The 15,009-nt window shown below is 38.1% G+C and overlaps 5 protein-coding genes across 5 annotated transcripts; 3 read left to right on the top strand and 2 right to left on the bottom strand.

Annotated features, from left to right (window-relative positions):
- Positions 1–683: 683 nt before the first annotated feature.
- Positions 684–963, bottom strand: RO3G_12370 (uncharacterized protein; the record flags this gene model as incomplete). The annotated part of the gene is made up of 2 exons (XM_067666954.1): positions 684–880; positions 924–963. The coding sequence occupies 2 exons, from the start codon at positions 961–963 to the stop codon at positions 684–686; spliced, it is 237 nt and encodes a 78-aa protein (XP_067523055.1).
- Positions 964–1,415: 452 nt separating this feature from the next.
- RO3G_12369 (uncharacterized protein) lies at positions 1,416–3,508 on the bottom strand (the record flags this gene model as incomplete). Its single annotated transcript, XM_067666953.1, has 4 exons — positions 1,416–1,879; positions 1,951–2,058; positions 2,109–3,275; positions 3,334–3,508. The coding sequence occupies 4 exons, from the start codon at positions 3,506–3,508 to the stop codon at positions 1,416–1,418; spliced, it is 1,914 nt and encodes a 637-aa protein (XP_067523054.1).
- A 615-nt stretch (positions 3,509–4,123) lies between these two features.
- RO3G_12368 (mitochondrial 37S ribosomal protein uS10m) lies at positions 4,124–4,874 on the top strand (the record flags this gene model as incomplete). Its single annotated transcript, XM_067666952.1, has 4 exons — positions 4,124–4,126; positions 4,269–4,321; positions 4,371–4,459; positions 4,510–4,874. 4 exons carry the CDS (start codon positions 4,124–4,126, stop codon positions 4,872–4,874), a joined length of 510 nt encoding a protein of 169 aa, XP_067523053.1.
- Positions 4,875–8,213: 3,339 nt separating this feature from the next.
- On the top strand, positions 8,214–8,576 carry RO3G_12367 (uncharacterized protein; the record flags this gene model as incomplete). Its single annotated transcript, XM_067666951.1, has 2 exons — positions 8,214–8,265; positions 8,467–8,576. The coding sequence occupies 2 exons, from the start codon at positions 8,214–8,216 to the stop codon at positions 8,574–8,576; spliced, it is 162 nt and encodes a 53-aa protein (XP_067523052.1).
- Positions 8,577–9,000: 424 nt separating this feature from the next.
- On the top strand, positions 9,001–14,988 carry RO3G_12366 (uncharacterized protein; the record flags this gene model as incomplete). Its single annotated transcript, XM_067666950.1, has 12 exons — positions 9,001–9,011; positions 9,070–9,193; positions 9,242–9,569; positions 9,631–9,844; positions 9,897–10,195; positions 10,250–13,186; positions 13,240–13,462; positions 13,513–13,720; positions 13,773–14,045; positions 14,106–14,368; positions 14,419–14,846; positions 14,984–14,988. The coding sequence occupies 12 exons, from the start codon at positions 9,001–9,003 to the stop codon at positions 14,986–14,988; spliced, it is 5,313 nt and encodes a 1,770-aa protein (XP_067523051.1).
- Positions 14,989–15,009: the final 21 nt, after the last annotated feature.

Raw genomic sequence — 15,009 nt, 5'->3', positions numbered from 1 at the left:
GTTATAATCGGAGATTCCAAGAAAGGCAATTTTTTTACCTCCTTTACGTCACAATGTCCGCAGGAGCAAGTAAAAATAGAGCAAAGGATAGTAACATGAGAGGACATCAAGTGAAAAAGAAGATTGAACTGCGTAATACAAAAGCTATATTCCATAGATGGTAATGAATATAGAATATTGATTGGTTAATACTTGTTATATTACTGATAATTATCCTTTTTTGAACAATAATAACAACAAGATTAGACGCGTTCCCTTGAGAGAATAGTTGACACATGTTTCTGGTGTACCACACTTTTTAATAAAAAGGAAAACAAAAGGAGAAAAGATGAGACGAGATAAAGATAAAATGAGAGGAGTGTTAGCAGTGATCTATGATCCCCTCCCCCCCCCTTTTTTCTTTATGATTTCAAATAAAAATAATGTTTAAAATGTTTATTACAGGTTACATCAATACACAAGGCACACGTTACCTGCCAACTTATCCCACACACACACACACACACAAACGTACACATTTATACACATAAAAGCACGCACGCTATTTTTTATTATTAAAAAAGGGTCTTCTTTTATTATCAAGGAGAAAAAGGGAGAAGAAGAAAAAAAAAAAGTTGGATGAATAACATGTCACCTCTCCTCTTTTCTCTCTCTCTCTCTCTCTTTTGATAATGGCAAGCTTTTTAGTCGTGAGCACGGGCACCGGGACCAGCGAGCTGCTTGGGTTCACAACGATGAGGATCAGCAAAATCAGGTACGAACCTATTGAACAAGGATTTCTTTGGTTTCCTTCTTGGCAGCTTCATCCACCTGTGTTTAACAGGCAACGATCGTCTTGGCAAGAGCTCATCGGATAGTGCACAGTCGAGAGACAGGATGACTATCATGTGTACAGATGTCAACGTTGGCAAAACGTTCTTTACCCAAAAGAAGGATGGCTCTGTACGCCTTGAAGTTTATCATCTTGGGTTCAAGGGGTTCAAAGGGGAGGGGCGAAAACTGTTGATACGAATGAGATCGCGACCATGCTCACAGCGAGTAAAAGCAGCAGTAGCCTGCTAATTTTACAAAAAGTGTGTTGATTAGCTCCTATTCGTCGTTATTTGTTATTTAGGTTTTGTCGGGGTGAAATAAAAAAAAGACAAAGCGTTGAGTTGTATTTAGGAATAATTATACAATTTTTATTGTTTGCTTCAATTAAAGACTTGAAATTACTTTCTAAATCTGTCTTTTCGACCAATCGTTCAGAGAATTGGATAAAATGATTTTCTTTAGTATTTTCTATTCATCTTTTTCAATACTCCATCCAATACATTAAGCGTAATACACACATAATTGCATAAAAGACAGACCATAGTCTAAGGTGGGGGATGAGAAAGAGAGATATTTAGATACCGCTTTATTATGGTGGGTATTTAAAAGTGTGGCACATTAAGAGCTCGCATAGTCATGTTCACGATAGCAAAGGTACCTTCTCCTAATACAAAACCACTTGCTACAACAATAATAAACACTTGGCCAGCCACAGATCGATAGGGTTCGATCCAAGACAGATTCTTGTCGGATTCTTTACAAGCTTTGTTCCAAAAATACACAATCAATCCACCAATCACACGAGCCAACGTAAAATTTGGAGGATTATACATGCCGATGGCAAATGCTATACCTTGTGGAATAAAACGTGTCTTGTTTGGATAAAGTTCCTTAAAGAGCACAAATATAGCAAATAAAATGGCAAACCCATAAACAAACTCAGATACATGCGGTGGAAGTGGATGGCCATTCACAAGTCTAGACATATCTAACCAAACTTGTGCTGTTGGCACGGAGAATTCAGGCCCAGGAATAGAATAAACAGATCGATAAAGTAAATAAGCACCTGTTTTTTTTTTAAAAAAAAAAAAAAAAAGAGTGAATACAAGTATGCTTTGATATTTAAATAATTAAAACCTGAAGCAATAAATGCACTTGCTAATGAACCAATCATTTGTCCATAAAATTGTGCCTTGGGTGAAGCACCCAGTAATTGCCCTGTTTTCAAATCTTGCATCAAATCACCTAAGTAAAATGAATTGAGTGAAACATGCATCACCATCATCCTAACTTACCTGCTTGTTGTGCACCTGCTTCAGCTATACCTCCAGCAATCAGATTGGCTAAAATGCTTCCAGGCATCATACCCGCAAAAAACACTTGACTGATTTTACCAATGCCACTGACAGGATTTAAATCTGTTTCACCAAGAGCACGGACACCTAAGATACTCAAAAACATGGCAACAACAATCGCAAGTAGTGTCATCTTCTTTGGTAATACATCCGGACCAAATACATAATCTACCAAATAAATACATAATAAAGCAGACACGATCAAACCAAGCACGGTCACAACAACAGACACTTGCTGATCAGAAGGCGCATCTTGTTCTTCTTCTTCTAATGTCTCCTCTTCTCCTATTGCCAATTCATGTTGCTCATCCAGCCTGTGGTGATAGATCTTGATTATCGTTCTTGTAAGCACAACAAGAAGAGAAACGCAAGATTCTGCAATCATAACGCCCAGTGATATCCACAGAATCCAACCTTTTGACCCTGTTTTCCAATCATCCACAGGGCCAGGAGCCCATCCAGCAAAGTGAGCCAAAGGAGAGAGTATGCCCCATCCAACAATACAACCAGAGAGCATAGAAAGGGTGGTTGGAAGGCCCATGATGATACCTTGTCCGATATAACTAAAGCTGGGTGTAAAATACCATTCCCACGCACGAAAATCGATTAGATTAAAAGTAAGCCAGTTAAAGATCGGTAAGGCATTGACGACAGGGAAAAAATAGGTAAGCAAGGTATAGATCGAGGACAGAGAGAAGGAGACGATCAGACCGCGTAATTTCAATGTCCAAACTTGTTCGAAATCTTCCTTGGGAGCGCTTTGTGAAGAAGTCGAATCATACGAAGACCTGTCTTCTTCTTCCAACAATCTCTGTCTTTCCCTTGACACAGGGGATGATGTTCCGAGTCTTCGTCGTAAGCTTGACGTTGTCGGATCCGGTTTTTCGTGTAATAAACTGATCATTTGTGCTGTTGCTGTTCCAGAAGGAAACCTCAATCTTTCTCGAATGATTGTCTGCTTTCTTAACGGGATGGCGAAAAACACACCAAAAAAGGCAACTGCCAAGGACCAAAGAATCAATTGTTTGCCACCAAGTATCACTGCGCCACCATGTGGATTATCGTCTTTTGTCATGAGTTCCATCGCTGGTATCACGCCCACAAATCCTATAGGATCGAGAATCAGGTACCCCTCTTTTTTTGTTGAATCCTATTTTTATCTAACCTGCAGCCAAAGGCATGGTGGCAGTAGCAACAGCTGTTGTTTGTAATACAACATTTTCGACAGGTCCAAATTTATGCTTTAATATATTTTGAAAGGGTTTAAATAATGCAAATCCCAACAATGAAGATTGAAGTGACATCATGGATATCCAACCAGTTTGTAGTCCAAAATACATGTTTGAAAAGCACATTAAAGTACCAATCAATAATCCACAGATAACAGCTCGTAGCTAAAACAAATCATTAAAACCTTTTCATCCTATGTTTATCCATCTCACAGTAAAGTGCTGATAAAATTTATTTTCTTGAAGAGGTAGTTTTGGACGATCATTGCTAGGCTCTAAAATATCTCAAATATCAGAAACTATATGCTTTTTTATCAACAATTGAAATATAAACCTCTTAATGAATATACTTCCTCCTCTTCTATTGAATATCTATTTTTATTATTCATTAAATTATAGGTAAAAAATAAAAAAAAAGTATAAGAAAAAGAAAAGAAAAGAAATTGTAATTATTTCAATGTCTTGCATACTTTCACCATTACTAATTCAAGCTGAATGACGATTATTCAAGGTATTTCATTGGACGATAATCCTTTCCTATCTCTTTTCTTATTTTACATGATTTAAAAAACCATAATCACACATCTCTCACTCATCATCTCAACAGACCTACCTTATACTCATTTTCGCCTTTATCAATACACCTTGCTCTCTCTCTCTCTCTCATCTTTTCTTTTCTCTCTTTTTTTAAAACCATGGTGATTGTGTGACTTGAAATTGTCATTTATGGTAAATTTACAGTGGCTTTTTCAATTCTTTACCTTTTTGCTCTTTTATCCACACCCCTGTGTGCTCAAGAAACCATGTTTGCAGTAATTCAAAGCATCGCCATTTTCTCTTTGATTCCTTTAGACTAATTTCAACTTGCTAGATTCGTCACTCTAGACCCTTTTCTAAGTTATTCAACCTTGCACGTCCATATACGTAGGTTTTTATAATAAAAATAAGAATCTATAAACTCAATTGATTATAGTACAAAGACAACAGAAGCAACTGAAACGAGCAAGATTCTGGAATTACCCAAGGCCACCGAACCACAAGAATTGAGTCAAGTCTTTGAAGGTAGACTGTCTTTATGAAAAGAAAGAATTTGTATTGACATTTTATTCTAGTTCCCAAACGAGTTTCACCCACACACGATATTCCTGTATGCAACCTTCAATTCAGAGGCTACCTTCCTCAACAACTCGATTTCTATGCTGACTTTGCTCGTCGTGCGGCTTATCATCTGGGTATGCCTTGTTCAGGCACAATACCTTTACCTACTCAGACGTCACGTTGGACAGTGATCAAATCACCCTTTGTTCACAAAAAATCACAAGAAAACTTTGAACGAAAGACACACAAACGTTTGCTTCAGATTAAGGATGCTCATCCTGAAGTTGTGGACCGATGGTTAAAGTATTTGACAATGAATGCTCCAGCAGGTGTTGGTTTACGCGCAACTAAATTTGAATTTGAATCACTAGCAAAATAAATGTATATAAAGTAGACAAGAAGAAATAGGTGGTAATCAGTTCGAATAAAGTAAAAATAATTTCAGACAAATAAACATTTGATTTCAGATAACGAGTATCTTTCAAAAAGACTTGTATTAGATGCAAGTCATATCAAAATTTAATATAAAATATCTTGCCTTGTAACTATCTAAATCGTCGGTGAGGATGAGACCGTTTTCTCTACAACGATTTCTTAATATTTTTGATCGAGCTTCACCTCCATGCAGAGAAAGATTCTTTTTCGGAACATTTTTTAGTCTAAATAATACTCATATATGCTATACAAGTGTAGGTACTTGATATAACCTTATGATTGGGTGTCAACCCACCTGAAACCATTATTGGCACTCAGTTCTTTGAGTTCTCGATCGTTGAATGTAGATCTACCGGCTAAGAGAAATGCTACAGACTTTGGATAGTTTACTTGAAATTTGGATGTACTACTGTATACCTTTAAACGTTCCTGTAACTCTATAAGCTCTTCCTTAGGGATTCACATGACTCAACACCGATCAACGACTTATATTTTGTAAAGAAACCATTAAAAAGCTCGAAGATTTGGTTAACATTCATTCACAGCGCCAATTCTCCGTTGATGACAGGGCCCACGTTGCTAATACATTTATACGCTCCAAGTTATGGCATTCTCTGCGTATTACAAGTCTTTCCAAAAGCTTTTATAGCAAGGTGTCTTCTATTGTATATCAATTCATGACATAACCTATTTCCAGAGATTGCCCGGTCAACTTTAGCACAACGAAAAAACAAAGGTAGTGTTTCATTATTGAACTGAAAAGTCTAGCGAAAAGGCTCCCCATTTCGATATATCAATTCATTATTGTTAAACTGTCATCAACGGATACCGTACTTCCTGTACAAAATGCTGGTATTTACTTTACAATCCATTTGATACTCCTTCACACATCATCCTATGATACCCAAGCACCCCAGATTCTGTAGTAACATGAAAAGCCTCTATCCACTAATTCTCATGTTTAGTATTTTAGATCCCTACCCTCATTCATCTGTCGAAAGCGATCTGATAATATCATCACAGATTAATCTATTGGTTCTCTTCAAAAGTATATGCAAAGACCCACAAGAAAAATTCAAATTTAACAAGTTCCTTCAAGTACAAAAGGTATATCATTTCTTTGAACAAGACTTCTTTTCAAACAGTGTCCAATTCAAAAACAGGCAACATTGTGGCTCCCAAACATTTATAAAAAGTCAAAAACGCTGTTTTTAATGGAAATCTTATTTTCCTTGGGATACGCTACTCTTTTTTATCTCCTTCCTCATATTCATAATTCAAGCATGCCGTCTCGATGATGTATGCTTTCTATGGCCTCTATATGTAAAAAATGTCAACTCCACCCAGAATCCTTCGATAGATGCTCATTACGAGCAATACAACTGCAATTCCAATAAAACAGCCTTAATCACAACCAATCGGCATGTAGCTCTATACTCACTTTCCATTGTTGCCCAACAATCCCTTTAGGTCCCATTCTTTGGTTACCTATGACCAGCATTGAACGAAGTCGATGTATATGATGGCGTCTTAACTGGCTTCCCAGGGTTGCTCTAAACCACGTCCTCTTTATTCTAATGAATTTCTGGCCAAGGCTCATTCTATTTGTTGTCTCCATATGCACCGCCGACTTCAAATACCTGAAGCTGTATTAGACCCATTGCCCTTCCTTTTTAAATATCTTGCCTACTCGAAAATCACCCGCCTTTCAAGCTGTCCTCCCTTGGACTCTTCGATGGCCTACCACCTGTGCCATTCTTTATGAACTAGACTACATCCAACCTGCAAAAATGTCATCTCAATTAGGGCAAAGACTTCTCAATTGGCTTCCTCCCTTCCCTATCATTTTTATCTTTGATCCCATAAATGGGTTTTTAGCTTCTATCACGTCTTCTGATCTATCTCCGGCGAAAACGATGTGTAATTGGACATCATGCGCCTAATTGAGGTTTAAATTATCTATAAATAAAATTCTGGTTTAAACGTGTTCCTTGATGGAAAACTTGTTTCCGCTTTTCATCACTTTTTATAAATTTTTACCTTATCTAAAAATCCTCGCTATACATTACAATAGCAAGCAACTCCAACAACTGCAGGCAGTCTTAGCTGTTGTCCGTGCTGAGATGCTCAAGTTATAACAAGAGAATGGTTTTTTATGGGAAAAACTTGCTCCAAAGCTGCCAATCACAAACATCCCTACCTTCTCCATCTAGACGCACCACATCGCCAGCCGTTTCCTTCCTCCCTTATAATCCTCCCACCCTACCTTAGAGCCTCTCTTAGATTAACAATGCCCCCCTCCTTCACCTAAGGTTGTTAAGCCTAAATGCAATACTTCCCGTCCTAGCATGACTGCCATTGCCAGGCAATTTTCTTCACCTGCTGAACTAACAGGCCTGAAACTCATCCATGTACCTGTTCCACACCACCTCTCTCTACAACAATTGCGTTCTAACCTTCGCAGATTACATTTACACGCGTCAAATTCTGGATGTTCATTATTCAGATAGAAATTTGGTCAGCCTCTTTATTCACATCAGTTATAAAACTGAGCTTCGTTCACGATTGAGCAAATTCAACATCACAGTCTGTGATCATTTCGATCCTTTCCTTCAATCATTCGCGACCCTATTCTCGTCAATGAATCCATTAAATGTAAAGTCGAACGTGCTCGCCGCGATCCAAGGCCCCCATTAACCTTGCTGTTGCCCACTTCTTTGTCTAGTCTGGCCTTATTGACCTTGAAAACTTAACATCGTGTGGCCTTGTTCTACCATACAAGTATCGTACAGGACAATATATAGCTTCTATAGATAAACGCCCAACGTGTTCATCCAACAGCTTGTACCATCCTTTATGAACCTAACTACCTACTTCACCTAAAAGGCTCTGCCTACGCCACCAACCCATCTCGAGCAAAGACTATTCGATTGGGTCCCCTCTTCTTCCTCTAACTAGTGTACTTTACACTTGACCCATTATCCCGTCACTCCATATCATTTTTATCTTTGATCCCAAAAGGGGTTTTAACCCTCTTCACCTTTTTTGATCTGTCTCGGGCGAAAGCAATATATACATTGAACATCATCCGATTCAATAAGAATTATTTTAAGCAACATTTTCTATTTAAATGTATTCCTTGATGAGTTTTAATAAACATTAAAATTTTCATCTATAAAAAAACGGAAAAACCGTCGGAGGAGCAATTGTGATATGTGGAATTGTTTATTGCTAAGCAACGAATGTTACACAAATCAATCGCCACGTTTACCCGCGCGTGAAAATGTTTGTATCATTTATAGAGCAAACCAATAACATGATGCTTCGTGACATTAGTATCAAAGCTTAAAAATAACTGTAAGACCACATTAAATTAACGTTATACTAAAATCCGAAAAAAAATAAAATCGCGCAGCATTATTCTTATAAAGAGGAAGCGTTCCTGAGACCCCGTATTATTTTCCTTTTTCTTTACCGTAAAATTTTTTTTCTGACACTCAATTACAATATGAATTTACAAAACATATATTCATTAGCTTGCTCTATGTTTGTTGACTCCGATTTTTGTCCTGGTTGTGGCATCGATGTATCTCAATTTACTCATGATGATTCCTGTCCTTACGTCAATCAATCTCGAAATAGTTAAAACAACTCAACCTGCACTCATTGTATGTAAATAATAGAAACATTTGTAGACTTTATAGACGCTTTGTAAATACTATAATAAATAAATATCCCCTTACGTACTATTTTTTCAATTATTTTTCTTTTGTTCTTGGCATTTCTCGTCTTTCTGTACATGCAAAATAAAATAAGAATAACACGCAAAAGAAATGTAAAAAAAGTAAGAAAACTATCTATTCTTTATTTTCTTAAAAAAAAAGAGAGCCAAAAAGAAAGGGTGTATGTATGCTAGGAAAGTTTGCTCATTTTTTTAAACTGATTGGCCAAGTGACGTCTTTTTTTTTTTTTTGTTTAGAAAATTAAAAAGTATAAAAGTTGCACTTTTTTCTCAATTCAATCCTGCAAAATAATAAAAAGGAAAGGAGTAAAAGCCACAACAATAAAGTATGACAACAAGGTAAAAAAATTATAATACAAACTTGCTTTTTTTTTTGTTAATTTTTAATTATGTAAAGACTCGATCGTCTCGTACTTTTATTAGATACAGGATCAACAACAGCTGTAAGACGTACAGCAGCTCAACAATTGGGCGAAATCCAAAAACAACATCCCGGTGAACTTTATAATTTATTATCAAGAGTAAAGCAATGATAATATGCGCAATTCTGGATATTAATAGAAATATAGGTTGTTATTCATTTAAGAAGTAAAGCATGGGATACACGACTAGCAGCTGGACAAGCACTTGAAGCCATTGCTGCGAACGTACCCACTTGGGATCCTTCAGATGATAATGTCATGAAAATAGATGAAAAAGACAATGAAGAGCAATTACATAAATTATGCTTTAGTCAGTTCGACTTGGCCTCTGTACTTCAACACGGCAAACTTTTATTGGGTTCGGCTGGAAAAGAATACGAAATTGATTTTTCAGATATGACACCTCAAGAACGACTTGAACTTCAACGACGTAACTTGAAAGAACGTTTGGGCTTAGGAAGTCAGTTTATGGATGGTAATAGCAAATGCAAAACGAAAAAGAATGAGATGATATAACTTTTTGATTTTTATTCTAGTTGATTTGGTTGACGATGCAGATCTAGATACGCGTTCAAAGAAAGAAAAGCAAACACCTGTACCATCTCCTTCCACTTCCACTACATCTATCTCAGCACCCGTTCCTACACCTGCGGTAGCAGAAATTAACATGGCTGGTCTATCAGCAAGAGAACGCAACATGTTGAAGCGTAAATTAAAATCAGAGTCTAAAATGAAGAACAAGAGCGAAAAGTAAAACATGAATATGTAACCATAACGGGTTTCACTAATATTTCATATACAGAGTACGTGTGATGGATGTAAAAAATAAATCAGACCATCCTATACCAAAACCAGTCAAGATTGAAAAAGAAGAATTTGATTTTACAGCTCAACCCCAGTCCAACAAATTCGTGGTAGAAGCCAAAAAGCAAAATCCTGCAGAAAGTGCAGTAGATGAACCACAACATGATTGGCCATTTAAAATGATCTGTGAGCATCTTTGCTTGGATTTATTTGATCCATCATGGGAAATACGACATGGTGCCGGTATTGGTTTGCGTAGCATTCTTAAAGCCCACGGTGAAGGGGCCGGAAAGAAAGGTAAATAACACTATAATTTCTCTGGTATGTAGATCACTAACCCTTAATTTGTAGTGGGCAGCCGGGAAAAAAACATTGAATTGCACAATGAATGGTTAGAGGATTGCGCAATTCGATTGCTCTGTGTTTTTGCTTTGGATAGATTTGCTGACTTTGTGTCTGACCAAGTTGTTTGTCCTGTGAGAGAAACATGCTCACAGACGTTAGGTGTTGTTCTTCAATATATGGCACCCGAGGCAGTCAGTAAAGTCCACGAAAACTTATTAAAGCTCATTGATCAACAAGATCCCGCCTTTGGCGGTCGATCGATTTGGGAAGTAAGACATGCAGGATTATTGGGTCTCAAGTATGCCGTAGCCGTTCGAAAAGATTTGGTAAAGATTTTAGTTGAAGGGACAACAGGAGCCGTTATTTTAGGTCTACGAGATCATGATGACGATGTACGTGCTGTCAGTGCAGCGACTTTATTACCAATCACTGCAGAATTTGTACAATTAAGCACAATGGAAAGAATTCGTGATGTGATCATGACGCTTTGGGATTGTTTAATTGATTTGAAAGATGATTTAACTGCATCTACAGGAGCCGTCATGGATTTGATTGCTAAAATGTTTGAACAGCCAGGTGTGATGGATATTGTACGCAAAAATTTGAGCTTGGGTGAACTCGTGCCTCGATTGCATCCCTTCTTTCGACACACCATCTCTGGTGTTCGTGTGGCTGTGCTGAATACGCTCTTAACCTTCCTGGACTGTGGTACGGCTTCAGAGTGGGTTGATGAACGTGTGTACCGTTTGGTGTTTCAAAACTTGATAGTGGAAGAAAAGGCTGAAATCATTAAAAAGTCTTTGGCCGTCTGGAGAGGTTTGACCATAGACGGCAAAGTAGACAACCCACTTGTCTTACAAGGAACTCAAAATTGGCTTGGCAGTTGGTTTGAGATTACAATGACACCTATTGGTCAACCACTTGATACAACTACTTACTTTTATAAACCGCCTGGCGCATTTGGTATTGGTGGAAGTACATTGGTTGATAAGAATAAAAAGTCTAAAAAATCGTCAAAGGGCATCCCAGAAGGTGTTCGCTCTAGTTTAGAAGAAGAGGCTGGTCATAACTTGGATGCAGGAATGATTGCTCAAGACTTTTCTTTGATCACGATGAACCAAGTCATGCGTTGCCGTGTTGCTTGTACCACTGCACTTGGTATGGCTATGAGTACCTGGCCTGATGATTCAATGGGTCTTTCTTACCAAGAGGTCCTCTTGAATCTTCTTAGCTCACAATGGGCTTTGAAACGTCAACTGGGCGCTATGGCGGTTGAAGAGTGGGCTAAGGCTATACTAAAGACGAGATACAAAGCTGATGATATTATTCATGCGCCTCCTGAAGCCATCCTGGTCAACACACACAATTTCCCCAAGACTTTGTCACAAGCAATGATTGCAAATTTGGAAAATGCAGCAACTCAAACAACTGGTTTTTACTTTGAACTTGTACATGTTTTGAAGCGCATCCGTAGTGAATGTCAGAATTTACTAAATGCATTTCATTCAGAAGCCAATGTCCCTGCTAATCTAGTACCCACCTTACCTGCACTTGTGCCTGGTGAAGCTTTGCCTGAGCAAGGTCCTTTGTTCACTATTGAGACAGCCACTCAAGTGATTAGTGAGATGTTTGACTCATTAGTGACTAAAGTACCTAAAGGAAAGGGTCGTGCCACTTTATTGAAAGCTTTGGAAGAGCGTCAGCGACGTGTGGTGGCATCAATGGGTTACTTTGAAGAGTTAAAACAAAAGATTGAAATTAATGTATACGCAAGTACAGCAGGCGCTGTGGTTGAATTAGGTGTGTTGCCTGCTAAATTGAACCCAGTGGTTCGCAGTGTGATGAACAGTATTAAATATGAAGAAAATTTGGAACTTCAACAGCGTTCGGCAGCTACTCTTGCCGATCTCATTGCGCTCTGTGAAAGAAGTCATCAGAGCCGTGCCAACCCAAATGATAAAATTGTAAAAAATCTCTGTACTTTTCTGTGCTCTGACTTGACTGTCACACCTGTCTTGCAAGAGAACCAAACTCAATCTGGTATCCTATCTATTCAAAAGGAAGATGTGTCAAGCAAAACAAAGGAGAATATAAGTACAAACTTGACGCCTGAACAAAAGGATGCCCAATTAACCAAACGAGGTGCTGAGATTGCTTTGCGTGAACTCTGTAACCGATTCGGTCCTCGCGTGTTTAACACAGTCCCCAAATTGAAAGAGTGTATCAGTCAAAAGGTAATGGAAGTGTTTCCTGAGTTAGGCATTGAGCAAGCTGATCAGATGATTCGTCAAGATCCTCAAGCCGGTCAAGAAGTTATTGACTCCTTGACTGTGTTGACCATGGTTGTACCCTGCCTCTCTGAGGATCTGTGGGAAGACGTGAGTCAGATCGTGCCATACGTCTGCCGCTCTCTTCAATCATGCTATGCTGTGATCCGTACGATGAGTGCCAAGTGCTTGGCTGCAATTGCCAATGTAATTACTGACAAGACAATGCATATGATTGTAGAGCAAGTATTACCTCAATTGAGTAACCCACTCAATGTTTATCACAGACAAGGTGCAGCTGAACTCATCTACCACCTTGTTCAATTACTGGATACTAAAATCTTGCCCTATACTATCTTTCTGATTGTTCCCATCCTGGGTCGTATGAGCGACACAGATGAATCGGTTCGATTGGTTTGTACCAATTGCTTTGCTCTTTTGATCAAACTGGTGCCTCTTGAAGCTGGTATCCCTGATCCCCCAGGTATGTCTGCTGAAATGCTGGCACATCGTGATGAAGAGCGTCGGTTCTTGTCTCAACTGTTGGATAGCTCAAAGGTCGAGAATTATGAGATACCCGTTAAGATCAAGGCTGAGCTTCGAAAGTATCAACAAGAAGGTGTCAATTGGCTTGCTTTTCTCAACAAATTCCACTTGCATGGCATCTTGTGTGATGGTAAAAAAAATACAGGGAGAGTGATGGGTTATTTTGTAACAAATATATATTAGATATGGGTCTTGGTAAAACACTTCAATCTATCTGTATTCTTGCCGGTGATCACCACATAAGAGAAGAAAAGTTTAAAGAAACACAATCTCCAGAATTTGCACACTGTCCTTCCTTAGTTATATGTCCACCTACCTTAACTGGTCACTGGTATCATGAAATTTTGAATTATTGTGACAATTTGAAGCCATTGCTCTACACGGGTGGTCCGAATGAAAGAAAAAAGTAGGATGAAATATGTCTATAACAAATTGAAACTAATTGTTATTCATTAGGATTCGTTCTTCCTTTAAAAATTATAATGTAGTCATCATGTCTTACGATATTATTCGTAATGATATTGAAGAATTAGAACCACTTTATTGGAATTATTGTATTCTGGATGAAGGACATATCATCAAAAACGGAAAGACAAAGATTACAAAAGCCATCAAGACTTTGAAATCAAACCATCGACTTATTCTGTCAGGAACACCTATTCAAGTAAAAGCATAATTTATAAGAAATAATACCTACCATTTACTCTTTCTATTAGAACAATGTCCTCGAATTGTGGTCATTATTTGACTTTTTAATGCCTGGATTTTTGGGTACAGAAAAGGTGTTTAATGATAGATTTGGTAAACCGATTTTGGCAAGCAAAGATAGCAAGAGTTCTTCAAAGGAACAAGAAGCTGGTGCATTAGCATTAGAAGCACTGCATAAGCAAGTGCTACCATTTTTGCTTCGTAGATTGAAAGAGGATGTATTACATGACTTGCCACCAAAGATCATTCAAGATTATTATTGTGAACTTAGTGATCTTCAGGTAAGATGGCCCCTTTCTTCCCCTATATACTAAAAGACACTTATGTTTTGGTCGCATTAGAAATCCTTATATGAGGAATTTGCAAAATCCCAAGCAAAGAATTCGGTAGAAGACAACCTAGACCCTCAAGCCAAGAGCAATGCTCCAACAAAGGGAGCAACACATATTTTCCAAGCATTACAATACCTTCGTAGACTTTGTAACCATCCTCTGCTTGTTGTGAATGAAAAATATGCAAACTATGCAAAGGTGCAAGCCTTTTTACAGAAAACAAGCACATCTTTACACAGCATTCAAAACGCACCCAAACTACAAGCATTAAAGTAAGACAGCGATATCTGTACGTTGAAACTAGAAATAACAATTTATATAGACAATTGCTAGGAGAATGTGGTATTGGAGTAACCAATACAGAATCAGAATCAGATCCTGCAGCCATGGCCATTGGAGCCGTCAGTCAACATCGAGCACTTATCTTTTGTCAATTGAAGCCAATGTTGGATATCATTGAAAACGATCTTTTCAAGAAACTGATGCCAACCGTCAGTTATTTGAGATTGGATGGTTCGATTGATTCCAATAAACGTCATGAACTCGTCCAAAAATTCAATGCGGATCCTTCAATTGATGTCCTCTTACTGACTACACATGTCGGTGGACTTGGTCTCAACTTGACAGGCGCAGATACAGTCATCTTTGTCGAACATGATTGGAACCCAATGAAGGATCTTCAAGCTATGGACCGTGCTCACCGTATTGGACAAAAGAAGGTAGTGAATGTGTATCGATTGATTACTCGTGGTACATTGGAAGAAAAGATTATGGGTCTTCAAAAATTCAAGCTGAATATCGCCAATTCAATTGTGAATCAGCAAAACTCTGGACTACAAAGCATGGATACAGATCAAATTCTGGATCTGTTTAACATTGGTGGGCAGGGTGAAGGAACAAAGAAGAAGCAGAA

The sequence above is a fragment of the Rhizopus delemar genome, genomic scaffold (genome assembly GCF_000149305.1).
Source record: "Rhizopus delemar RA 99-880 supercont3.10 genomic scaffold, whole genome shotgun sequence".
NCBI classification, from domain to species: Eukaryota; Fungi; Mucoromycota; class Mucoromycetes; order Mucorales; family Rhizopodaceae; genus Rhizopus; species Rhizopus delemar.
This window is presented reverse-complemented; position numbering and strand designations above follow the sequence as displayed.